The sequence below is a fragment of the Macrobrachium nipponense genome, chromosome 36, assembly GCF_015104395.2.
Source record: "Macrobrachium nipponense isolate FS-2020 chromosome 36, ASM1510439v2, whole genome shotgun sequence".
Taxonomy (NCBI): Eukaryota; Metazoa; Arthropoda; class Malacostraca; order Decapoda; family Palaemonidae; genus Macrobrachium; species Macrobrachium nipponense.
In genome coordinates this window covers 48,322,138-48,349,040 of record NC_087220.1, presented here as the reverse complement: position 1 = coordinate 48,349,040, position 26,903 = coordinate 48,322,138, and the positions used below count along the sequence as shown (strand labels likewise).

Sequence of the window (26,903 nt, the reverse complement as noted above, 5' to 3'; positions counted from 1 at the left end):
AATCCTTTTATTATCACTGCAAGTAAACTCATTTCATTTTACCTCAAATATCAAAGTGGAGCAGTTTTGGTTAATATTGTCATTATCATTACTGAAGATCAAATAAGACCTTTTTCTTGAGTGTGAATGTTATCCAATGATAAATATTCTTAACATTAATCTTAACTAAATAAAATTCTTTTTATTATATAGGGTTAAACTAAGATATACTTAACTTACAGTTAAAAATAATCATGCATTCCATCAGTTTCACGAGAATTCTTGTCCTTGCCGTCTGAGAAATGACAACTAAAATAAAAGTTTTTATGGACATATTCTTTATATCAGGTTCCTTCTTCGAATTAAGGTAAAAATGTCGCGGGTAAAAAAACTCACATTAATCTTTCCTAGATAGTGAACCCCGAGGGTCAATATTAACCCGGTATGTATCCATGTATCCACCTTTGCTGGGTGTTTAGTACAGGCCCGTTAGGGATTACTGTAAGCACATAAGGTAAATTTATCTTAGTTTAACCAGACCACTGAGCTGATTAACAGCTCTCCTAGGGCTGGCCTGAAGAATTAGATTTTACTTAGCAACAGGCCTTACAACTTACTGTGGGATCCAAACCACATTTTATCGAGAAGTGAATTTCTAATCACCGGAAATAAATTCCTCTGATTCCGCGCTGGCTGCAGCTGGGAGCCAACTCTGGCTACCAGATCGGTAGGAAGAGTACGCAACGGACTCCTCCAGCGAGGAACTAAACCGTCAACAAATAAACAAATGACTAAATATTATAAAGATAAAGACCTCCAAGAAATATTGTTAATTATTCCCTGTGACTTTTTTCCCAGCCAAAAATCTTACTTGCTTTCCTCTGACTTTTTTCCCTGTGACTTTATTACCAGTCGCGTGAAATGAAGTGACTTTATCCCTATCCAGAATCCTGACTTTTTTTCTGTGACGTTTTTTCCTGTGACTTTATTACCGGTCACGTAAATTAATGTGACTTTTTTTCCTGTGATTTTTTTCCTGGCCAAAATTGTGACATTTGTTTTCTGTGACATGTTTTCCTGTGACTATTACCGGTCACACTTGCTTCATCCTCTATGCGTAGATTTTATTAAACATTGGAAAATATACCTAAAATACAGTTCATTCATATTAGGTCTCTGCTCGCTCTTGTGGCATCTTGACCAATCCGGTTTGTTGCGGTTATGCTTTCCATCTGCTGCTTAATGGGTAGGGTGTTTGTTTGTTTGTTTGTATGGTGTTTTTACGTTGCATGGAACCAGCGGTTATTCAGCAACGGGACCAACGGCTTTACGTGACTTCCGAACCACGTCGAGAGTGAACTTCTATCACCAGAAATACACATCTCCCACTCCTCAATGGAATGGCCGAGAATCGAACTCGCGACCACCGAGGTGGAACGCCAACACCATACCAACCACGCCACTGAGGCGCTTCATATGGGTAGGGTGGGAGTTTGGTGGGAGGGGGGGATAAGGGGAGTGGGTCACTATAAGTACAAGGTCCAAGGGGGTTGGATTTGGGGGTGGGGGGTTAAATCTCCTTGTCCAAGGTCAGGTATTTGGCTTTCTATCAGTCCAAGGGATAAGTTGGATCATCGTAGTTTCCCTTAAGAATGTGGAAAGCTTAGTTTTTCTTAGAAAAACGCTTAGCTAATATTAGCAGAAAGCTTAGTTTTTCTTAGAGAACAGCTTAGCTAATATTAGCAGAAAGCTTAATTTTTCTTAGAGGAAAGCTTAGTTAATCTTGGAGGGAATCTTAGTTTTTCTTATGAGGAAAGCTTAGTTTTTCTTAGAGTAAAGCTTTGTTTATTAGCAGAAAGCTTAGTTTTTCTTAGAGGAAAGCTTAGAACATGGCTGGCCTTTACCTATCTAAAGCATTAAAAGATTTGTGTCCACCCACTGTTGATATTGAGTGAATTAGGAGCCACGCCACAACTATAAATTCCTTTTTATATAAAAAAAAACACATTTGAGAAAATAACGGCAAAGGAAGAAGGTGATGTTACAAGGAGTTACAAGGATTAGGATGTCTCAAAGACTTGTTAGTACCTCTGAGGAGACATCGTGCTCACTTATCTCTAGGAGCAGGTTTCACTGTTCATTCACAGTGTCCTAATGATTTTGTTTAGCTTTCTTTTAAAATCTGTTTACATATATTTATATATATGCACTGTATATATATACAATACATACATATACATATACCTATATATATATATATATAATATAATATATATATATATATTATATATATATATATATATAAATATATACATATGAGAAGTATTATTTTTTCCTTACTAAAGCACGTCAGATGTGAATGCCTTATAATAGCTTGGAGGGACCTAATAAATGTGTCACTTCGCAAAATAAATCCAAAGGTAGAGCAATTCGTATTATTTGGAAATGCAATTTGCACGGGGTACTCAGATAAATTATTGAAAAAAATGTACTGTACACAAATTTTTTTTAGCTTATGGTTTACCTATACGAATAAAAAAAAAGTCAGTTCAGTATCAGTTAGCGTTAGTAGGGGATATAACGAATTTGTTTAATTTATAGGCTAATGAAAGGTGCATCAAGTGTACTTATTCTTTGGAAAAAGCATTTATATAATTGCCCATAGATATACAGAGAGAGATCTACGGTTCATACCATAACGCCCGGCTCTTTATCCCAAATAAAGGGCGGTGGAGGCGGGGGCTGGGGCTTAGGAGCGGGGGGGGAGGGGGGTGGGGAATTGGGGAATATTATAAGTCATCCAGAATCATATAAATGTATAATTATTAACTCCTGTCGAGAATCATAAGTTTTTTTTTTTATTCTACAAAGAATGTACCCAGGCGACCTTGGCCACTTAGTGCAAGCAATGAAACTTTGTATTGTGATGTAACTGTTGTATTTATTTATTCCATTATAGTAGTTGAAGAATGATACCCTTTATCCTCAGGTGAAGCACAATCTGCGAGTATATATAAAAAAGCCACGAAACAAAGAAAAATACTTTTATTCTCTCTCTCTCTCTCTCTCAATATCTGAATACCTTTGCAAGGACAGATGTGGTCTGAAAGGTAAGCACTAGACTAACTTCGCATTTTATCTTAGTGATTCGTATTCAAAAAGAATGTTCTGTAGTGAGGCTCCACATCTCAAAATATACATCGTTACATGAACGCTCGTGTCTACTACTGCGAGACAGAATAGAATGGGAAATAAAACTGAAATTGTTGTCTAAACCGGGAAGAGAGGTTGACCATGACTACGTCCATTTAGTAAGCCGTGCTTTACCCGTTACTTGTGTTTTCATTTATATTACTTTCGTAAACTCTGTAATATCGTCTGATATAGACTCAAATACTTTTATTTAATAATACCTTAGGTGTCATTATCGAAGGCAGTAAGATAAAAGCTGCATGGGGGAAGTGGAGAAAGATAGCTAGAGTAGTATGTGATAAGAAAATCCCAATCAAGCTAAAAGTCAAGATATATAGCACTGTAATAAGACCAGCGTTAATGTATGGAGCAGAAACATGGGCTCTAAGAAGAAAAGAGGAAGTAAAGATTCAGAGATCAGAGATGAAAATGCTGAGTGGATTATGGGAGTATAGTTGTTTGAGAGATTGGAAAATAATGAAATAGACGAAGGGAAGGCTTAGTAAAGATTACAGAAGTGAGAAGAGAGTCACGATTGAGATGGTGTGGCAGTGGCGGATCTAAAAATCTCTCATGTATGTATATATATATATATATATATATATATATATATATATATATATATATATATATGTACTACGGTTTTTTTATCGCCTCGTCTTCGCAGTATCATCATTCTTTTTAGTTATTTGCTAGATGAGCAGCCATTTTTACCCCCACCTTTAAAGCATTGGGGAGATTGGCATGTCCGGTCTGGCGGGAAAATAATCCGTTAATGACTAGACCTAGTGTATAGGGTAAGAAGGGCAGGTCGCAGGGGTTATATAGGCTTCTTGGTGGGCTTTAGGTACTCCTAGCTTTAGACCACTTTTCCCACAAATCTGCTGGCTGTGTTTTTGCATCTTTCCAGACAATGCCGTAGGCAGTGTGTGATCCCAGGCCGCTTGGAAATGCCCTGATTCGTCCTCAGTCTACGCCAGCTTCTGTTATCAGGCAGATGTGCTTGCCTCTGACTTGAAGTCAGCCCCTTTGTTTCGTCGTCGCTGGTTGGAGCCCTCCTCAGACATCACGATACATGTGCAAGCCACTAAGGACTACAGGTACGTCTCGAAAGTGCAAAATCCAACCAATCCTATTCCTCCAAGACGAATCTTGCTATTTCCATTTTCAACTTTGTCCACCATCGTAGCACGTGCTACCCCTGTGACCTGTCCAAGATTAAGTCTTCATTGAACATTTCATTTAAGCACTAGAGTTCCTACTCTTGTGTGTGATTAAAGATAAACACCCTCCATAGTGATTAGCTGAGATATTATGCAAGAAGTCTTTAGTTTATGTTGCGTGTAATTTGGGAATTCATTTCCAGATTGCTGAGTCCATGCTCCGTCTCCTCGCAAGCGCTTGTGTTACCTGAATTCATGAATATGGAAACCATCATATGTATATATAAAGATATAATATATATTAATATTATATATTATAATATATTATATAATATAATAAATAATTATATATATATATAATACATATATATATATATAATTTATATATATATAGGTACATATATAATATATACATATATATATATAATATATATATATATATATATATATATATATAACATATATATATATAACATATATATATAGATATTTATATATATGATATACTATATATATATATATATATAGTATATATATATATATAACTTAACACTTAACCATAAACATTTTCAAAAACTATAGGTAAGTTTTAAGATTTTAAATGTATATCATGTATATCATATGGATACAAAGAAAAGATGAACTGAAATTTAATTATATTATATTTTGTCCTGCATAAAAGTGAAAAAAGATATAAAGGAGTACAATTTTATTAGAACATAACTCGCGTTCGTAAACTGAAATGCAATATTGAAACAAAGTAGAAAACACTAACATCCCTATTACTATTTAAGGCGAAAATGACACTAGCCATGAATTAGCGCGACTCGACGCGACGCGTTTGGTGTGAACGTAACCTTATTAAGACGTTGTGTATATGTTTAATATAATATGCAGGCAGCTTTCTGAACGTCGGAAATATTTGAGACTCCTTGTAACACATTAAAAATGGGATGTAAATATGCAATTCACAATTATCTTATCATTTGAGAACATAGAAATAATAAGAATTGTTTTGAATGAATGCGGTTCAGCGACCATTAATCACCTGGAATCTAAATCCAGTCCCAATTCAGTAACAGAACAAAAGTAAACACACATTTGATTAACCACAAAGTCATTTTCCAGTGAATCCATGTTATGTGACTGGAAATTCTTTGTACAATTCTGTGACGGATGGTCAATTTGAATCACAATAGTTTTAAAGAATGTTGTATTCCAATAAAATATGCAGCACTCCTACAATACTGTGTAACCACACTATATCATCAAATTGTTTTAAAACTGAAAAATTCATAGAGATAATGAAAATTTGAATTCCATTTTCAAAGTGTTCAGTCATTGACTAATTAATTATGTAGTATACTACCAGGTGTTTCGAAATTAGAGGGCCCCCCCCCCCACTCCCCACTCCACAGAACAAATGGAAAGTTATGAAGTTTTCTGCTATAGGCTATCTCCAAGTACATTATCTTAAGTTTCTATTAAGTCATTTTTCATTTTACATTTCTTGTATTTTCAGACAGTGACGGAGTTAGATACAGCCATGGCTAACGACTTGGAGGAAATCAGATAGATTGACCGAATCCGGGCTATAACCTTCAGAGAGGCCAGGGATGTTGGCGCATCCTTCATTTCATCTTGTAAGGGCTGAAGTCCTTTCTCAGGAGTCAAAAGACATCATAGCTGAGGCACTGGGTAGACCAAGAAAATCTTTAAGTAAATTGGCGCTTGAACTAGAAACAAAAAGGGGAAAGAAGAGAAGTTTTAGTGCTGTACATCATGAGTTGAAAAAATCTGGTATCAAGCCATTTCATGTTATCAGCAAGCCCAACATCACTCAGCAACAGAGAGAAGACCATGCATGGTTTTCTGGTTCATTTCTTAAAGATTGGGATGAAGCTGACTTTCTCCATGTTGCCGCATCAGATGAATTCTTCATTTATACAGTCAGGAAGCCAAATCATAAAAATGACATCATTTGGGCTGCAAAGTTGGATGATATCAACGATGACGTGCGCTATTGCCAAGTTGTGAAATTTCCTGGATGTTTGGGAATTTTTCTCCGTTTTACAGCCAAACGGTTAATGTGGATCATCAAAGAAAAAGGACAGTCATGGAATGACGAATACTTCAGAGAAACTGTGCTTACTGGTGGAGTATTTCCTTTCCTCAAAGATTCTGAAAATGTGTTATCTGTTGAAGAAATCACATTTTTGCATTATAAGGCACCATGTTTCAAGGCTCCTCAGACACAGGAGCTCCTTCGAAACAGTGATATGTATTGATTTCTTCTCGTCAAGTGAATTTCCAGGTAGCTCCCCTGACCTTAATGTGTGTGAAAACATTGGTAGTATGTATCTTAAAGGATCATGTTTAAGCGTGCACAGTGAACTATGATGGTATACCAAGCCTCGACGACCTGCGAAGAGAGGTGACCGAAGTGCTCAGGAAAATGGAGTTTGAGTCTCAGCTCTTTTGCGATTTACTGAAATCATAACCCTCAAGAATGCAGGCTGTAGTACAGGCAGATGGAGGCCACACAAAATATCAAATACTCAAAGAGAAACTTAAATAAATACCTGTTCTGAATTACTATTGTTTTTGTCCATATAAATTTTAGTTTATGCTGTAGAGGGGGTGGGCTTTAATTTCGAAACACCCTGTATATATGTTCATACAACCGAGTAACCTACCTATCTTATTGGATATCATTTCTATCGCTATGGAATGCATCCACCTACAATTCCAGTACCTGTTATTTAGTATAACACTGAACCGTCTTCTCTACCAGAGAGAGAGAAACAACAGTTACATTTGCTTTGAACTTGAGAGCGCTTTTTTTTTACCTGGTGCAGTAGTTTTCATCAATTGAGACAATAATCCATATTTAAGATATTTAATTATCTAATTAACTCTGTCTTGAGACCACTAAACTAAACAAAAACAAGAAAATGCTGGCACATTTCATAATCATACAAACTCGCATTGTTAAGAATGCGAAGTCTGTAGAAAAAGTTATATAGGGAATATATTAGCTAGGAAAATCTACTAGTAGAGTTGCGGTAGATGAAGGCGAAGGAGAGGTAGAGAGAGAGGTAGAAACTGAACCCAAAATAGGGTGTTTGAAACGTGAGACCCATAAAACCAGCGCCTTCAACACAACAAAATGTGATGAGGCAAGTTGTAAGTGTTGAACCTTGACCCATCAAGTGGGTGGTTACGATGGATCACGGCACCCACTAGGATTCGCCCAAGGGTGGGACCGGAAACAGTAGGCTTTCAAGTTCAACCAATTAAGAAGAAATAGGGTGTTCTCCTGTTGAAAAGAAGGAGGAGTCTGATTTATCCTCATTTTCGATTACTTATTGAAAACAAACTAATGATGACATATGTTACAGGGAAAAAGTTTTAATCTGTCCTGGGTCCTGAATCAAATATTGGTGCAAATACAATAGAAGCTCAACTTCTCACTACATAAAGAAAACATAATTTCAGGTCTATTTTAAATGTATTATGATGTAAACAGATATTACTATAGTAAATTCACATCACCGGTGCATCTGATGTCTAGGCCAGTCCCTTAAGACGCTCCTGATTGGCTGTTGATAAGCCAATCACAGGGCTGGAAACTCTCAGTCTCTCTCGAGAGTTCACATAAGCAGGATGTATGTTCCACCTCTCATGAGGGATACGTCTTTCAAAAGCATCCCTCAGGAGAAGTGGAACATACATCCTGCCTATGTGAACGCTCCAGCCCTGTCATTGGCTTATCAACAGCCAATCAGGAGCGTCATAAGGGACTGGCTTAGACATCAAATGCACGGCTGATGTGAATCTACTATAGATTGAATAATGTGCACTGCTAATTTTTCTTCAACATAAATGTCATAGATGACATGATAATGGATTGGCGATCTGGAAAGATAGAATACTTAGTCCGCATAATTATGGTTGCCATTTGATCTCTACGAGTTTTGCAGAGATGCAGGTATATATAATATTAGAAGTTTTATTGTCAATGAAACGTGAGCTCCAAAGATATATTTTTGAAAATTTGGACATTACCTTTGTACATAGCAAATTAATTATAAGCGAGAATTCTGGCATTGAAAATCCTTCTTGAAATCACTGAGTATCGCACTTGTTTAGCGTACTATCTATTAGCGATAAACACTGTATCCCCATAGGAGATTGTGGAGGTAATGGATCACTTGTTTACTGCACCTATTCGTAGGATATGATGATCATGAACTTCGCACATAGGGATTTGAACGATTTTTATCAATTTCGTTATACTTAAGGTACATTACTAATATATAGATATATATATATATATATATATATATATATATATAATATATATATATACATACGTACATACTTATATATACATACATGCATTTATATATATACATATTAAACATAACAAAAAAATATATATATATATATATATATATATATATGATATATATATAAATACACACATATACACATGTACATATATATATATATATATATATATATATATATATATATATATTATGTATTATACACATATACATATACATATATAGTATATATACATATATACAAATACATATAACATATACATGATCTGTCCTTCTAGAAAGTTTCGATGCTGAGGACAGCTGTCCTCATTAAGATTCAGGATTTTAAGTCTATTTTTAACATATACCAAGATTCACGTTCAAGGAAATGGTCCTATTCCATCTAAATAAATTTAATCTTGAGTGTATATTTTCCGGCAGGTGTATGTGTGTGTGTGTGCATATATATATATATATATATATATATCTATATATATATATATATATATATATATATATGTTTAACAATGGAGCATCGCCCCCGCTATTTTCATATTTGGTATGCGTTTAGCCAGAGCAGAAAGCGAACTGGTAACACTCTCTCTCTCTCTCTCCTCTCTCTCTCTCTCTCTCTCTCTCTCCATTCCATCAGGTCATCAAATCAGAGTCGGAGCTACAAAAATATATGTTTATTCAAAGCAAAGTACTACTTGAATAATTCAGGTTCTTACAGGATAATTAATAGGATGATAATTCATAGTTCAAGTCTCACAGACAACCCCCCCGCGTGAAATAATAGTCTTTAATCAGTAATAGTCAAACACCAATTATCTCTCCTCCAAAATATAGTCCCCTCACTAGGACACTTAGTCCCCTCCACTAGAACCGCCTGTTTAAAAGACAAGAGAACACACTAGTGAGCACACACAATTGTAAAGACAAAGTCAAAAGATTAAATGAAATAGAACATCTTTACAAAATATAAAGACAGACAAGTAAGCCACAACTTTGGCTAAAGCATATTGACACTTACCCATTACAGCTTGGAATATCACTTAAACAAAAATACATTATAGAGCCATCCAGGCTCTTTCTCCCCAAGGCAGCCGTCTCCCCTGTTCTGCATAAAACTTGCCGTTATGAACGGACATAGCTCGTACACGTACCCACGAATTCACACTCTTCAGTAACTGGTCACTTGCCGTTATGAACGGACATAGCTCGTACACGTACCCACGAATTCACACTCTTCAGTAACTGGTCGCAGCCAGTTTTCAAAGGCACCTTGAACTAGCCCTTGTGGCACTGATATGCTTAGGTAAGGAACTTTAACATCATACCACCCAAAAAAGAGTCATCAGCATGCTTAAGCTATCGCTCAGTCTCTGTCTCCAAGGGATGAATCTCCAATTTCTAAGAAATGTCACAACGATACATATTATCAGTCTTTATTTATTACATATATATTTATGTATCTAATAAAAGCAGCCCATAAAAACACCAAAATATATAGAGAGAAATACTATATTTCAGAGACTGCTGTCTCCCTCTTCATCTACCTGAAGAGGGAGACAGCTGTCTCTGAAATATAGTATTTCTCTCTATATATTTTAGTGTTTTTGTGGGCTCCTTTTATTAGTTGGAATTCTGTTATAACAGAACATTTTTACCAGTCAATGGGTAAGATGAAACTATTTAAACAATGATTATAATATATATTAATTTTAAACATAAAAACTAAACATCATCTAAAATATTAAAATAAAGAACGAAAACAGAGAGAGAAAAACGATGTGAATCACCAACACCGCAATGCGCTTTTGTTTTGTTTACGGAGAAACGATAGATCCCCCAACACTCACGAACGTAAACACGCATATATCTTTTACCAGCTGTCGTCTCTCCCCCCAAATGTATATTTGCATCGGCGGGGAAGTGTATCTGTAAAACAAGATTTAAAGTGGAGGAGGGAAAATAACCGATAAGTTCTCCACAAAGGTTTACAGCAGCAGTTTGTTTTTTGTCTCGCTCAACGGCGTAAACAACAGGAAGTTTATCGGGCAGAAAAAAAAAGTGAGCAGCGCATGCGCCAAGAAGTTAGGTGAGGCGAAGGTTGGTACCCCTGTGTTGTAGTCAGAATTGTTTTTAGAATGCTTTCTTAATTATAATATAAAAACGTATTTCATTCATGTCTGTTTATTCATTCAAATGGCGAAGTATGCGTCTAGAAATTGTGTGAATGCAGCTGCTTAATAACAGGGCTTTAAACCTTGCTCTCTGTAATTCATCATTCATGGGTATAAATTTGATATTGCTGAAAAATATTAGGAAAGGATCTTTAAACATATCTGCCTGCAAAGATTCGATTCATTCACATAGGCTTTTGAGAGAGAGAGAGAGAGAGGATCGAGAGAGAGAGATCATGAGAGAGAGAGAGAGAGAGAGAGAGAGAGAGAGAGAAGAGAGCATCTAGCTAAAGATTTAGCTCATTCACATAAGCTTTTCTAAAAGAGAGAGAGAGAGTTTTATTTGTTGAAAAACTGAGTCCTCAGCCAAATCAAACAACTTCAGTAATAAAACTAACACATGTTCTTCTTCTTCTTCTTCTTATTATTATTATTATTATTATTATTAGAATGAGGCTGCATCTAGATTGACACATTGCTATTTCGCACTAAAATACGACAAAATTAGCTGAAAATCACATACATGATGTACATTGGTGTACTAGATAGATTTTTCAGACTATCAAGCAAGTTTGAAGTTAATTTCAATGAGTAATATTCGTTTGAAACCTTTAAAAACTTCGTACAAGTTTATTAGCTGGGTGGTATTGACTAAACTTTCTGCAGACGTTCAACTAATATAATACTTTCATAATAATAAAGTAACTATAATATTACTGTAAAAGCATGCAAATTGGGTTATATTATTACTGGCTCAAAAAGTCCCTTGTAAATCTTACGTTATTCATAGACTTGGAAGGGCGACGGACGAAAAGTTTTCAGAAATTCAAGAACTGTGTAAAACATTCTAAAATTAATTCATAAGACTGAATATTTGACTGGTAGCTTTGCTAAACGAGACGCATATATGGTTAAAATCTTAAAAAGACTGGTGAAGTTTTTCTATTATTACTTTTAATATTTAAGTTTGAGCGCTCCGTAACTATTATTACTCATAAATGCCGTTTGAAACAATGAGAAAAGGTGTCAATCTAGATCAGTGATTCCCAACCAGGGTTCCGCGAGACCCTGAGGTTCCTTATGCCATCATCAAGGGTTCCGCAAGAAGTCTTGAAACAAATAGGTATTGCAAATGACGCTGATCTGAATTTACACAGCTCGAATAGTAGTGGTAGATATTATATGATATATAAAAGAAGTATATCTATATATATACAGAGAGAGAAGAGAGATAGAGAGAGAGAGAGAGAGCGAGAGAGAGAGAAGAGAGAGAGAGAGAGAGAGAGAGAGAGAGTGCCTGTAGGTTCCCTAGGATATGAAAAATTGTTCCAGGGGTTCCTTGAAGTTATAAAGGTTGGTAATCACTGATCTAGATGCAGCGCATGTGCGGTTAGACCATAGAGGGTATATACCTGGAGTTTCAATCTCTATACCAGTCATAGAGGGTATATACCTGGAGTTTCGATCTCTATACCAGTCATAGAGGGTATATACCTGGTGTTGCGATCTCTATATCAGTAGTATGTAGTTCGGTGGTCCTCCACCAGAGCGGCGCTGCAAAGACTTGCGGCCATCTTTAAAGGTCTCGTAACCATGCAATTTGAACTGGGTCTAAGTGCGATTGCAATTTTTTTTTTTTTTATCTTGATCGCAATAATGGTACGACGCGCGGCTTATATAGTTGCCAAAATAGGAAAAATAAGTCTTCAAGACAAAATGGGATAACATTTCACAGGTACACGAAGCATAGCAGTTTATTTATCCTTTATTTTGTGCCAGTCACATTTATGTCGTCGTAGCAGTAGATCTCTTTTCTCTCTTCAACATGTCTTATATGTTCAGCATATTATCGTGATACATAAATGTAGTGGCACTTTAATTTTGATATCAGAATATCATTAATGTTGCATAGACCACTGATATAAAATAACAAACTTGATGGTAATCAAAAATGTTTTAGTAGGTAGTACCTACCTAGGCCTATAGGTATGACACTAATGTTGTCAACCAGTCTCGACGTTTAAACATGTTTCTGTGAATTACCTGAAGTATGTAGGCTTGTACGATGCTGTCTATGCCATCATTTTTCCTCAGTTTTAAACATCAAAAGCAGTGTTATTCGTTTAAAGAAATGTATACCACCATCTTTGGTGTCTCAACGAAATTCCAACACGTCACACTTGGGGAGAATGTTTCGGGACCACGTAAACAAAACGTAGAAAACAACAACTATTATTCGAGTCTAAGTAAAAGCAGCTGTGTACTTTTTTCTTTCTTTTTTTTTTTTTGTAGCAAATCCTTTGTGTATTAACATGTCATAACTTTTAGCATATTATTGTGACACATAAGGCAATGATGACCTCAGTTTTGAACTCTCAACATCATCCATGTTATATGTCGCATCATATTAAGTAAAAAAAAATAAAGAAATAAAAAAAAGTGTCCTTATCGAAAAAGCCTTAGTAAGTGGTGTGTGGTTTTGGACGACTTGACAAAATTTTAGACAAGAACTTCTGTTACTCTAATAAGAGATAAAACTACTATTTTTAGAGTGTATATGTAACAAATCTTGGCTTAACCCTGTTACAGTATGTTTTCATCAAACCATATGTCTCACAGATTGGTAATAGCAAGACAATGAAATTTGGTAGCCCAGGCTACTCCTATACCCTGAATGTATTCAATTGTTAAGATGCTTTCTAATTTAAACTTTTTTCCAAGTACACAAATTGTTTTCGAATATATATATATATATATATATAATATATATATATATATATATATATATATATATTATATATTATATATGTATATATATATATATACATATATATATAACATTAAAATAATGTCTCTATGATAAAAGTAAGTTATCGAACCATTTCAGCAAGGACAAAGTTGACTTTTAGAATGGTAACAAAGGAAATGAACCTAGCAAGTGCTATAGGCCCCTCGCCTACGGATTCTGTTCGTATTTCGATTGTTTATTATTCCAAATAAGTCAGAATTACTTTATAATATTCCTTATTTAACCCTTATTTCTCAGTGTCGTTCCGAAGCCAAAGCCTTAGAATGGAACGAAATGACTGCCAACTTTTTTCTCTTCGGTTTTGTTTACAAGGCGCTGATCATGGTGGAAAGACACACATACATAGGCTACACATTATAGTATAATAAAGATGCATGAGCCCTGTAATCTACATTATATTTTCAAAATCATTCATAATCGAAAATTTATTGTTTCAATTTATAGATTGTGGATCGTTAACTGATTATACTTGAATATCTACGTAGCCCATACTGCACTGCTAAATGTATGGAAGAGTACGTGCAATGCATCAATGATATTTCAGATTCCCTAACAATCAGAAAGACAGTAAAAGATACAGAAGATGGATAAATAATTTGAGATGGAAAAACTGAACACCTTCATTGCATTCAGTAATTTGTTCAAACCACTTTTCCGCGAACTGCTTTGACAGAACAGGAAGAAGAACTTGTAAGACTAAGTTACTTACGTCCCTCCGCTGTACCAACGATATTTACCTTCTCCTCTCATCTTTGCAAGGTGATATTCATTTTCACACGTAATTCGTTTATACTTATAAGCTATATTTGTATATTTTCTTGTTCCGAATGATTTTACAAAAATATATATTATTCGCATATTATCTATTACCGCATGTAGGCACTATCAGTGCGTATTGCCGTCTCTCAGGTAATCGACAGACAGGAACTATGTTACTGTATTTGTATTCATGTGAATACATGAATGCATGCCCATATATTTTGTAAAATATGTAAGTCTATATTGCATGACATAATAAGGGTGAAAGAACCACATCTACTCGAGAATGACACTCTTAACATTATTTTATCTGATTTTGTTGTTCTAGTACGTAGTATCTGTGGTGCAGTTAGCATCGGAAAGATGGTTTTACACAAAGACGAAGTCTTTTGACATAAACGTCAGTAGACGTTTTAGTAACGAAGTATAATTACTGTTTTAGTCATGATAATTCATTTGTCCTTATATATATGAAATTAATCTTGGTGAATGTATTGCGCATATCACGCAGGTAAGAGCTGAAGGTGTTATTGGGTCTTGTTTGTGCCTCTCGCCAGAGAAGCCATTAGGAGAGGTCAAAAGATCGGGAGGGGAAAGGAAGGGTAGTAATTCGCCCCTCTGGTCGCTCCTTTGCGTCCCCCTCTGTGGGTGTGTATGCGTACGTGCGTAGTACACTGTATGGGCGTGATATCGCCCAAAATTGTATTGACACACACCACCAATTAATTCACTACATTTAATAAATATGCTGAAGTTGCACACTATTATATTTGGAATTTATTTTTGACAACGAACTTGATAATTATTGTAAAGTTTTTTATGATCATGAAAATCTTGTAAGTCAGTTCTGCATCCGTGGTAATTTTATAACTAGTCTCTTTTCCCCCAACAAAACCCGAATGCAGGACGGAACGAACAGCTTCTTGAATCAACTTTTGAGGTGACCTGTCATCTAGTGTTGTGTAGTGATGTGTGTGTGGATTTAGAAAGGGCGATTGCCCTGATTCTTTTAATTTTGTCGTAATTTGTTTCATTTGAGTGCCATTGATTTATAATTCCAATTGAGTAATTAATTTCATTTGTCACTTATATGTTATTACTCTTTGATATGCTTAACTTTTAGTTATCAAATTAATTTTAACTGTAAATTTATCAAATGCGTTTCAATATCCCTCGATTTTATTTCATTTTTCCTATTTTAGTTTTATGGATGGTGAATATAAATTGATCTGATAAACCTTTATTCTGTTCATACTTCAAGGCAGGGGTTCTCAATCTTTTTTAATTGATGGCACCCTAAACAGATGTAACCATTACCGTGGCACCTCTTCTTCACCCTCCCACCATATCGCATGAATTAACTTATTTGATGAATATAATTACTGTATTATCCATAATCAACCCAAATTCAGCACCACCGTACACGCAGAAATAGATAGTATATACAAAGAGCATATTAGAAGATTTGAAGTAAAGAGTTATGAATGCAGACTAAATTTAAAACAAAAATGGTAATCACCTTTAAGCAAAGAAAAAAAAACTCACCTAATTTAGTGAGATGTGTGTGCTTGATGTGACTGACAGATCCGTTTCAAGTTGGGTTGAATGGTGGACAAACATACTCTCGTTTCTCCCTCAAGGGTTTTCAGCCTTTCCCTTTTGTTAGTTTTAATGTTTGCTAGAGCAGAAAACCCCAACTCACATAGGTAAGAAGTAGAGAACTGGATTAACATTACCAGAGCTTTTTTGGCAACATGAGGACACTTAGTCTTAATCATTATAGTAATCCTCTTTTTTTTTTTCTTTGCCCTTGTGTCTTTCTCTCGTTACATATCTACATACATACATATCTGCATTTTTCTTTTATCTGCTCTTGAATTTGAAGTCAGTGGCCCCTTTGGTGGGCTTGTTCCCTATAAATAGGGTTCATCTTCATATATATATATATATATATATATATATATATATATATAATATTATATATATATATATATATATATATTGATTGATTGATTGATTGGGTTATCCTGCCAGTAGGTTGTTTACAACTTTTTTGAGTAAATGTATTAGAAGCAAGATAAGATTGGTATACACACACAATATATATATATATATATATATATATATATATATATATATGTGTGTGTGTGTGTGTGTGTGTGTGTGTGTGTGTGTGTGTGTGTGTGTGTGTGTGTGTGTGTGTACATGGGTTTTCACCTGACATATTTGGTATCGAGTCTTTTTTTTTTTTTTTCCTTGATGATTGATTTTCTTTTCATTTCCTCTTTGTCATCACGGGTTTTATTGGATACTTTTTTCTCTCTTATTTTTATTTTCGGTCGTGGTTTCATCTCTCGATGTTTGGCTCTTATTATTCTTTTGTCAAACATTTTGCAAAGCTTTTTATTTTTGCCCCAAGTTCCATTTGACCTTTTTCCCCTCAGCATTTCACAATAGATTCAAATTGGACAAATTTTGTTCTCGTATGTATCTGTTTCTTGCCATAAGTCTTTTTTTTAACACTTTGTGATTTTTTCTTCCATTGGATAGATAAAATTTTCAGCAACATGAATTGTTTTTCTTTTATTAGGTGTAGATTTCTCTCGTCTTTTTCGTATAGCGTCGCTTTGAATACTTTTCTTTGTTGATACCGCACGAACAATGTGTTTTAAGAATAAACCTCCTAAAATAACACCCTAAGTCATGCCTACAGTGCGCCATATAAGGCGCAAATGACTGTACTACCCCCCCTACGGGAGTGACTATAGAGTATAGACGATCCAACACTAGCTAAGGGAATCATAGTCGAATCTGACTCTGCAAAAGGTTCATTTTTGTCGTCTATAGAGTTCCTCGTTGGACGAGTAGGTTCCGTGCTTGCCGACCAGTTCAGTAGTCGATTGTTCGATTCCCCGCTCTCCCAGCGTGGAATCAAGAGGAATTCGTTTCTGGTGATTAGGAATTCATTTCTCGATATAATGTGGTTCGGACCCCACAATAAGCTGTAGGTCCCGTTGCTAGGTAACCAGTTGCTTCCTGGCCACGTGAAAAATATCTAATCCTTCGGGCCAGCCCTAGGAGAGCTGTTCATCAGCCCAGTGGTCTGGTTAAGCTAAGATATACTTAACTTTGTGGTCTACAGAAATCAGAATCCTGAGGTAGAACCCATGAATCGTATATATACATAAATAGACCTTTTATTCTGCTTCCCCGATATCAGCCTATGTTCTTCCTAACGCCGGTGGTTTTCAATTAAAATCATCTTTTATCATAGACTCCGAATGGTTTAAAGCTATAGGACCTTCGTGCGTACCAAGGGGATGTATTATACTATAGTCAAACAGTAGAGTTTCACACCAGTTCTCAAATGAGAGAGAGAGAGAGAGAGAGAGAGAGAGAGAGAGCCCTCCTACTGGAGAACTATTCTCCTTTTGTATAAAAAGAAACCAAGAGAAATCGAATATATCATTTTTTTAAAGACAATAATTTTAACCAAATCAAATCATAGACAATATCTCGAGGTATAAAACATAATAAATAAAATCCTAAATACATAATTGACCGAAATTTTCATTATCTAAAAAAAAAAAGTAAAAATAAAATGCGCTGAAGTTTCTACGGCGCAATACAGTTTTCTGTACAGCGTATAATCAAGCTCACCTAATGTAAATCTATCCTTCCGTGGTCTCGTCACACACACACACACACACACACACACACATATATATATATATATATATATATATATATATATATATATATATATATATTTATATATTTATAGATATATATCTTGTTTTTTATCCATTATTTTGTAATTATATCAATTACAGAAGAAAATAAGAATGGACGACGGTTTCGACTTGGACTAAAGCTATAAATACAAACATTTTATCATTTTTATAATAATAATAATAATAATATAATAATAATAATAATAATAATAATAATAATAATAAAGGTTGTATTGGAGAATAAAATCCACAGTTATCTAAATGTACATATATTCAAATTTAAAACTTAAAGGATAGCTTTCGGGAATCTGTTCGGTTCCCCTTATCAATCTGTGGATCTTTTTCTCCATTTGAAGACTCGAGCTACTATGAGGATTTTTTAAATAAAGGTTGTATTGAAAATAATGGCCATTTCAGCAGCGTTTATATTGTCTAGAAGTTTCTCTATTCTTCTTATTACAGACTTTTCTACTGTACTCAAATTGGCTATTAAAACGCCAAATGGGGGATTCTTGTCAAAAATATGGTATTTGCCAAATTGAATATATCATACAAAATGCAGTACAAATTGGATCTTAAGGCTAATTGACCAAAGGTACTAAATGACCCAATGTGTCAGTTAGGCTTAAGATCCAATTTGTACCGCATTTGTTATAATATATTCAATTTGACAAATAACGTTTTTGACATGAATCCCCCCATTTGGCCTTTGAATAGACAACTTGAGTACAGAAGAAAAGTCAGTAATAAGAATAAAGAAACTTCTATAGAAAGTAAACGCGACTGAAATAGACATTGTTTTCAATAAAACCTGTATTAATGAAGGTCTTCTTTCAGCAAATAATAATAATAATAATAATAATAATAATAATAATAATAATAATAATAATAATAATAATAATAATAATAATAATAATCACTACAGTATCACTACTAATAATAATAAAATTACGAATTAAAACACTGATGAAAGCCAAACGTGAGGTTTTAATAATAATAATAATAATAATAATAATAATAATAATAATAATAATAATAATAATAATAATAATAATAATAATAATAATAAATGGAAAAGACGAGTATCTAGAAATCCTTTCACGAAAGACAAAACAGAACCAACAAAGCGAAATATGGCATCAATAAACTTTAGAAATATAAAAAAAAAAAATAGTCTGGCGTAAGTACATAAGAGAAGAGTATTAGACGGGGGAAAATTAGTCTCCCGATCCCAGCTGAAGTGAGAGGATGTTGGGGGTTTCGATTTCTGAGGATTCCTTGGGATTCCTTGGACGAGGCTCCGATTCTTCACAAGGAGCCTCAGCGGCGGCGTTTCCAGGAACACTCGGAGGCTGTCTTTAAAACTCGCTAAAGAAGAAGAAGAAGAAGAGGAAGAGGGAAGACGCAGAGAAGCAATAAGATGAAGAAGTATTCTCTGGAGACGAGCCAAGAACGATGAGGACCTTGAAGGAATCCCGGGGGCGTCGCTGGAGTCTTCCTCGGGAACGGATTCTTCTTCGCTTCCAGAAGCGCGATCCTTCGCCTCCTCCGGATACGAATTGAGACGTGGCAGAATTCAAAACCAGCCTCGGAGAAACCTACAGCATCAGGTTAACATTAGCAGAATGTTTCCCATCGTACAAGTAATATCTTTGTATGTGCTCATCTTCGTCGCAATTGAACTATACTGCTTACCCTGCGGTCACGCAATGAACGGACGCTTTCTGGGAGACCTTCCTCATGTCGGCATCGTCGAGTCTTGGACCCCAGAGGTCGTGGAAACACGACCACCCAACGGCATCGGCATTGAGACGTCGGTCCCCGCCAGCGCCATCCCCTGGATGGCCTTGATGGCGGTGGTTGTCCCGGCGTTGCTGGCTGTTGTTGTTGCTTGCTGGAGGCGGAAACTCATTGGAACCGATGCCCTTGATCGTGAGGAGGACGACCTGGAAGTGCCAACCCTGGAACCAGTTCTTCTGACCGAAGATCTGGAAAGCTCTGAGGAGGAGGAGGAGGAGGAGGAGGTAGAAATTGACAATCCTGATGACGAAGAGGAGGAATTCAACAACCCTGATGATGATGACGAGGAGGACGATGACGAATTCAACAACCCTGAAGATGACGAGGAGGAGGAGGATTATGAAGACGAACAACAACTTGACAACTTTGAGAATGATCTTGACAACTCTGAGGATGATGATGATGAGGAGAAGGAGGAGGAGGAAGAAGAAGAAAAGGAAATTTTGGAAACTGAGGAGCTCGAACCCACCGAGGAAGAGGCGAAGGAGGAGGAGGAGGAGGAGGAAAAATGCGAACCGAAAGACACCACCGAAGAAGACCAACTGGAAGACGAAAGAAAGAGGTTAGCCGAGGACCTGGAAGCCAGTGAAGTTCACGCAGGAAAACTGGAAAGTCTGCTGAACGAGGCTAATAACGAGATTGCACGACTTCGAAACCAAATACTGGACAAGGAGATTCTCATAGGAAAGAAAGCAGCTGCAGAAACAGAACTGAAAGGAGAAGTGGACAAATTGAACAATGAAAAGGAACAGCTGCAATCTGAAAACCAAAAGCTGGAAGAATATGCTGAGTTGGCTACAGGCCGAGCTGACATCATGGACAGCTTACACCAAGAACTGCTGGATACCGTAACGTCTCTGGAGACTCAGCTGGAGAAGACAGATCACTTGCTGAAGAAGAGAAAAGACGAGGAAAGTGAACTACGAAGCTTCTTCCAGCAAATTATGGATGACAAAGAAACAGAACTGGAGAGCGCTTTGCACAAGGCAAATGAGCTCGAGGAGAGAAATTGTGAGCTCGAGCGAAATCTCGCAAACGAGATGCAAAGAAACGTCAGCCTTCAGAATGAGGCCCTGATGCTAAAAGACCGAGCTCAGTCTTTAGAGTCAGCGCTGCTCCATAAGGAATCTCGACTGGACTCTGCAACAGAAGCTCTCAACAATGAGAGAGCGAAAAATGACATCACCTGTGCAGAACTTCAAGTACTGAGGAACTGGGTCACAGAATTAGGAGGTGAAAATGCTGTGATTAAGGAAGATTTGAAGGATAAATGTCTGGATATTACTTTACTCAGGAAAGACTTAGGAGACGAACAAGAGAAGACCCAGATTTTAAAGGAAGAAGTCCAGCTACTGAAGAAATGGGTCTCGGAATTAGGAGGCCAAAATACCAATCTTAAAGAAGACTTAGAAGAAGCCCTCCTGGAAGTGACCACACTCAAGAACTCGCTGTCAAATGAGAAAAGGGATGCTCTCCATTGCAGAAAGGAGATGGAGATCTTACTGGAAGAGGAAAAGACAAGAAAAGAAAAACTAGAAGTTGCCCTCCATCACGCAAAGGAGCTGGAGACAGAAAGGAGTGAAATGAGACTGCTTTTCCAGGAGAGGCTAAAAGAAAAAGACAATGAGAGAAAGAAGCTACAGGAACGGACGGAACAGCTGCAGCAGAACTTGGAGAGTGCCAAGCATGAACAGCATAACTTGGAGCGCTCTTTAAAACATGCAGAAAGAGAGCTCTCGTCTTTGAAGAGGGCAGAAAGCATAAACCTCCATGAACTGGAACAACTTGGGAAAGAATGTGAAAGTTTGAGGGAAAAGTGTAGGATACAGGAGGAGAATATAATTAAAGAACGACAACGTGTCAGGGACCACCTAAGGACACAGCAAGAAGAACTGAGGAATCAGGATAAGTACATGCTAATGGCACTCCTCCATGGGACTGCTCAAAGGAACTTCCATCTGGAACACATTGAACTGGAACGAAGAAACAACAGCGAAGACATGGATCCACAAAACTGTGCTGAAACAAGAGATGGAAGTAAAGACCATGTCAAGGATGAGGACCTACATGACCAAGTGAGGAGAGTAGAAGAGGAACAGTACGTAAAGTACTCTAATGCCCAACAAGAAAAGAAGGACTATGGAAAACAGTGGGAAGCCCTAACGCAGATGGTGGAGGATCTTATTCAGGGAGATGAACAAAAAAATTGCTAAGGAAGCAATAAAATGAACTTGTGGGTCCAAAACCAAAAGGCCTAATCCGAAGCAGCAGTTTAGGAAGAACAGACAGCACAGGTGATCACGATGCCAGCCAGCAGCAGCTGATGTAGGAATTTTGACTGGCTGTGCAACAGGGAGGCTGCAGGCCTCAAGACATTCCAAATGGCTGTGTGGATGAGCCACAGGATGACTTGATGATAGCGTCGTCGATGCACCTCTGGCGGCATGGGAGGGACTCCAAGATCCTTCATAGGTTCCTCTGAAGGTGTTCCCCCACATCTTCCGAGGTTCCTCTGAAGGTGTTCCCCCACATCTTCCGAAGTTCCTCTGTAGGTGTTCCCCCACATCTTCTGTGGTTCCTCTGAAGGTGTTCCCCCACATCTTCCGAGGTTCCTCTGAAGGTAATCCCCCACACCTCTCGAGGTTCTTCTGAAGGCGTGTCAGGGGTTTCTCCCTAGCTGCCTTTGGTGTGCGTTCGACAATGCAGTCGTCAGGCCAGTCTGTGACCCATTCATTTGGCTTTTGGAGTTGTCTGGATATTGTTGGTCAAGCTTCTCTCCTTATAGAAATCAGTAGCAGTCATAACCACTTGGATATCTGCCCACCTTTTGGATGGTGGCCCGTGTCCTCAAGGAATTCAGTAGCAGTCAGGTCCACTTCTAATCAGAAACAGTCAAGTCCAGTCCAATTCAGTTGCATTCAGGTCCAATCAAGGATTGGGTATACCAGTTCAAGAAAAAGGCTACTTAGCCTCTGTCATCGAAACTAGATTTCTGCCCACCTTTTGGATGGTGGCCTCTTTCCTTAAGGAAATCAGTTGTAGTCAGGTCCACTTCAGGGTTGGGTATACCAGCTCGAGACAAAGGCTACATAGCCTCTGTCATTGAAACTGGATTTCTGCCCACCCTTTTTGTTGGTGACCTCTTTCCTAAAGGAAAGCAGTTGTGGTCAGGTCCACTTCAGGGTTGGGTATACCAGCTCGAGACAAAGCTACATAGTCTCTGTCATCGAAACTGGATTTATGCCCACACTTTTTTGTTGGTGACCTCTTTCCTAAAGGAAAATCATTGTAGTCAGGTCCACTTCAGGGTTGGGTTATACCAGCTCGAGGACAAAGGCTACCTAGCCTCTGTCATCGAAACTGGATTTCTGCCCACCCTTTTTGTTGGTGACCTCTTTCCTTAAGGAAATCAGTTGTAGTCAGGTCCACTTCAGGGTTGGGTATACCAGCTCGAGACAAAGGCTACAAGGCCTCTGTCATCAAAACTGGATTTCTGCCCACCCTTTTTGTTGGTGACCTCTTTCCTTAAGGAAATCAGTTGTAGTCAGGTCCACCCTTCAGTTGGGTATACCAGCTCGAGACAAAGGCTACACAGCTCTGTTATTGAAAACTTGGATTTCTGCCCACCCTTTTGGATGGTGGGCCTCTTTCCTAAGGGAATCAGTTGTAGTCAGGTCCACTTCAGGGTTGGGTTATACAGCTCGAGACAAAGGGCTAATAGCCTCTATCATAGAAACTGATTTCTGACCCACCCTTTTTGTTGGTGACCTTCTTTCCTAAGGAAATCAGGTTTGGAGTCAGGTTCCACTTCAGGGTTGGTATATACCGCTCGAGACAAAGGCTTTACCCTAGCCTCTGTCATTCGAAACTGGATTTCGCCCACCTTTTTGTTGGTGACCTCTTCTAAGGAAATCAGTTGTAGTCAGGTCCACTTCCGGGTTGGGTATACCAGCTGCGAGATCAAAGGCTAAAAGGCCTCTGTCATCAAAACCTGGATTTTGCCCACCATTTTTGTGGTGACCTCTTTCCTAAGGAAATCAGTTGTAGTCAGGTCCATTCAGTGGTTGGGCTATTACCAGCTCGAGACAAAGGCTACATAGCCTCTTGGCATCGAAACTGGATTTTGCACCACACTTTTTGTTGGTGACCTCTTTCCTTAAGGAAAATCAGTGTAGTCAGGATCCACTTCAGGGTTGGGTATACCAGCTCGGAGACAAAGGTAACAGACTCTGTTATTGAAACTGGATTTCTGCCCACACTTTTGTTGGTGACCTCTTTTGCCTAAAAGGAAATCAGTTGTAGTCAGGTCCACTTCAGGGTTGGTGGTCTACCAGCTCGAGACAAAAGGCTACATAGCCTCTGTCTATTCCGAAAACTAAAGTTTCTGCCCACAATTTTTGTGGGGACCTCTTTCCCTAAGGGAAATCAAGTTGTAGTCAGGGCCCCCTTCAGGGGTTGGGTATACCAGCCCGAGAACAAAAGGTCCTACACAGGCCTCTGTATTGAAACGGAGAGTTCTGCCCACACTTTTTGTTGGTGACCTCTTTCTAAAAGGAAATCAGTTGTTAGTCAGGTCCACTTCAGAGTTGGGCGTTGATACCAGCTCGAGACAAAGGCTACCTAGCCTCTATCATCGAAACTGGATTTTGCCCCACCATTTTTTGTTGGTGACCTCTTTTCCTTAAGGAACTCAGTTGTAGTACAGGTCCACTTCAGGGTTGAGGTATCCCAGCTCGAGACAAAGCTACAAGGCCTCTGTCATCAGAAATGGATTGTCTGCCCACCCTTTTTGTTGGTGACCTCTTCCGTAAGGAAATCATGTTGTAGTCAGGTCCACTTCAGGGTTGGGTATACCAGTCGATCACAAAGGCTTACACAGCCTCAGTTAGTGAACACTGGATTTTGACCCACCCATTTTGGAGTGGTGGCCCTCTTTCATTAAGGCGAATCTGTTTGTAGTCAGTCCACTTCGGTTGGGTTATACCAGCTCGAGGGACAAAGGGCTACATAGCCTCTATCATAGAAACTGGATTTTTGCCCACCCTTTTGGTCGTGACTCTTCTCTTTAAGGAAATCAGTTGTAGTCAGGTCCACTTCAGGGTTGGGTAATACCAGCTCGAGACAAAGGCTACCTAGCCTCTCGTCATCGAAATGGATTTTATGCCCACACTTTTTGTTGGGAACTTTTCTAAGGAAATCAGTTGTAGTCAGGTCCACTTCAGGGTTGGGTATACCAGCTCGAGACAAAAGGACAAAGGCCCTCTGTCATCAAAACTGGACTTTCATGCCCACCCTCTTTTGTTGGTGACCTCTTGCCTTAAGGATACAGTGTAGCCAGGTCCAACTCAGGGTTGGGTAGTACCAGCGCCGAGACCCCAAAGGCTTCATAGCTCTGCAATTCGAAACGGGATTTCTGCCCACACTTTTTGTTGGTGACCTCTTTCCTTTAAGGAAAATCAGTTGTAGTCAGGTCCATTCAGGGTTGGGTGTTACCAGCTCGAGGGACAAAGGTTTTTTACAAGCCTCTTGTTATTGAAACCTGGATTATCTTGCACCAAACCGTTTTTGAAATTGGTGGAAACCTCTTTCCTAAGGAAATCATTGTAGTCATGTCCACTTCAAGGTTTTTGGGTATACCAGCTCGAGACAAAGGCTACCAAGCCTCTGTCATCAAAACTGATTTCTGCCCACCCTTTTTTTGTTGGTGACCTTTCTTTCTTAAGGAAATCAGTTGTAGGGTCAGGTCCCCAACTTCAATGTTGTATACAGGCTCGAGGACAAAGGCTACAAATAGGCCTCTGTCATCGAAACTGATTTCCTGCCCCACTTTTTGTTGGTGACCTCTTTCCTTAAGGAAATCAGTGTAGTCAGGTCCACTTCAGGGTTGGGTAAATACCAGCTCGAGCAAAGGCTCACAGCCTCGTTATTGAAACTGGATTTCTGCCCCACCACTTTTTGTTGGTGACCTCTTTCCTAAAGGAAATCAGTTGTTAAAGTCGGGTCCACTTCAGGGTTGGGTATACCCATCGCCGAGACAAAGGGCTACATAGCTGTCATCGAAAACTGGATTATATTTTTCTGCCCAACACTTTTTTGTTGGTGACCCTCTTTCCTTAAGGAAATATTGTAGTCAGGTTCCACTTCAGGGTTTGGGTACCAGGCTCGAGACAAAGGCTACACAGCCTCTGTTTATTGAAACTGGATTTCTGCCCCCACTTTTTGTTGGTGACCTCTTTCCTAAAGGAAATCAGTTGTAGTCAGGTCAACTTCATGGTTTGGGTATACCAGCTCGAGACAAAGGCACACGCCTCTGTTATTTGAAACTGGATTTCTGCCCACACTTTTTGTTGGTGACCTCTTTCCTTAAGGAAATCAGTTGTAGTCAGGTCCACTTCAGGGTTGGGTATACCAGCTCGAGACAAAGGCCTAACTTACCTTCTGTCACGAAACTGGATTTCTGCCACCCTTTTTGGTTGGTGACCTCTTTCCTTAAGGAAAAATCATTTGTATCAGGTCCCCCTTCAGGGTTGGGTATACCACTCGAGACAAAGGCTAACAGGCCTCTGTCATCAAAACTGGAATTCTGCCCACCCTTTTTGCTTGTGACCTCTTTCCTTAAGGAAATCAGTTGTAGTCAGGTCCCCCTTCAGGGTTGGGTACCCAGCTCGAGACAAAGGCTACAAGGCCCTCTGTCATAAAAACTGGATTTCTGCCCCCCCTTTTTGTTGGTGACCCTCTTTCCTTAAGGGAAATCATTGTAGTCAGGTCCACTTCAGGGTTGGGTATTACCAGCTCAGACCAAAGGCTACACAGCCCTCGTTTATTGGAAACTGGATTTCTGCCCACACTTTTTTGTTGGTGCCCTCTTTTCCTAAAGGAAATCAGTTGTAGTCAGGTCCACTTCAGGGGTTGGGTTACCACTCGACACAAAGGCTACATAGCCTCTGTCA

The 26,903-nt window shown here is 38.1% G+C and overlaps 2 protein-coding genes across 7 annotated transcripts in view; one reads left to right on the top strand and one right to left on the bottom strand.

The window, feature by feature from the left end:
- Positions 1-26,903, bottom strand: part of LOC135203609 (TWiK family of potassium channels protein 7-like) — a 194,784-nt gene that overhangs the window by 147,600 nt on the left and 20,281 nt on the right. The window lies entirely within an intron of this gene.
- LOC135203324 (trichohyalin-like) lies at positions 18,567-23,099 on the top strand. Its single transcript, XM_064233067.1, has one exon. It carries the CDS (start codon positions 19,779-19,781, stop codon positions 22,164-22,166), a length of 2,388 nt encoding a protein of 795 aa, XP_064089137.1. The 5' UTR covers positions 18,567-19,778; the 3' UTR covers positions 22,167-23,099.

Bases quoted from the DNA above. Each gene is read 5' to 3' on its own strand.
- LOC135203324 (XM_064233067.1), top strand. From the start codon at position 19,779: ATGTTTCCCATCGTACAAGTAATATCTTTGTATGTGCTCATCTTCGTC.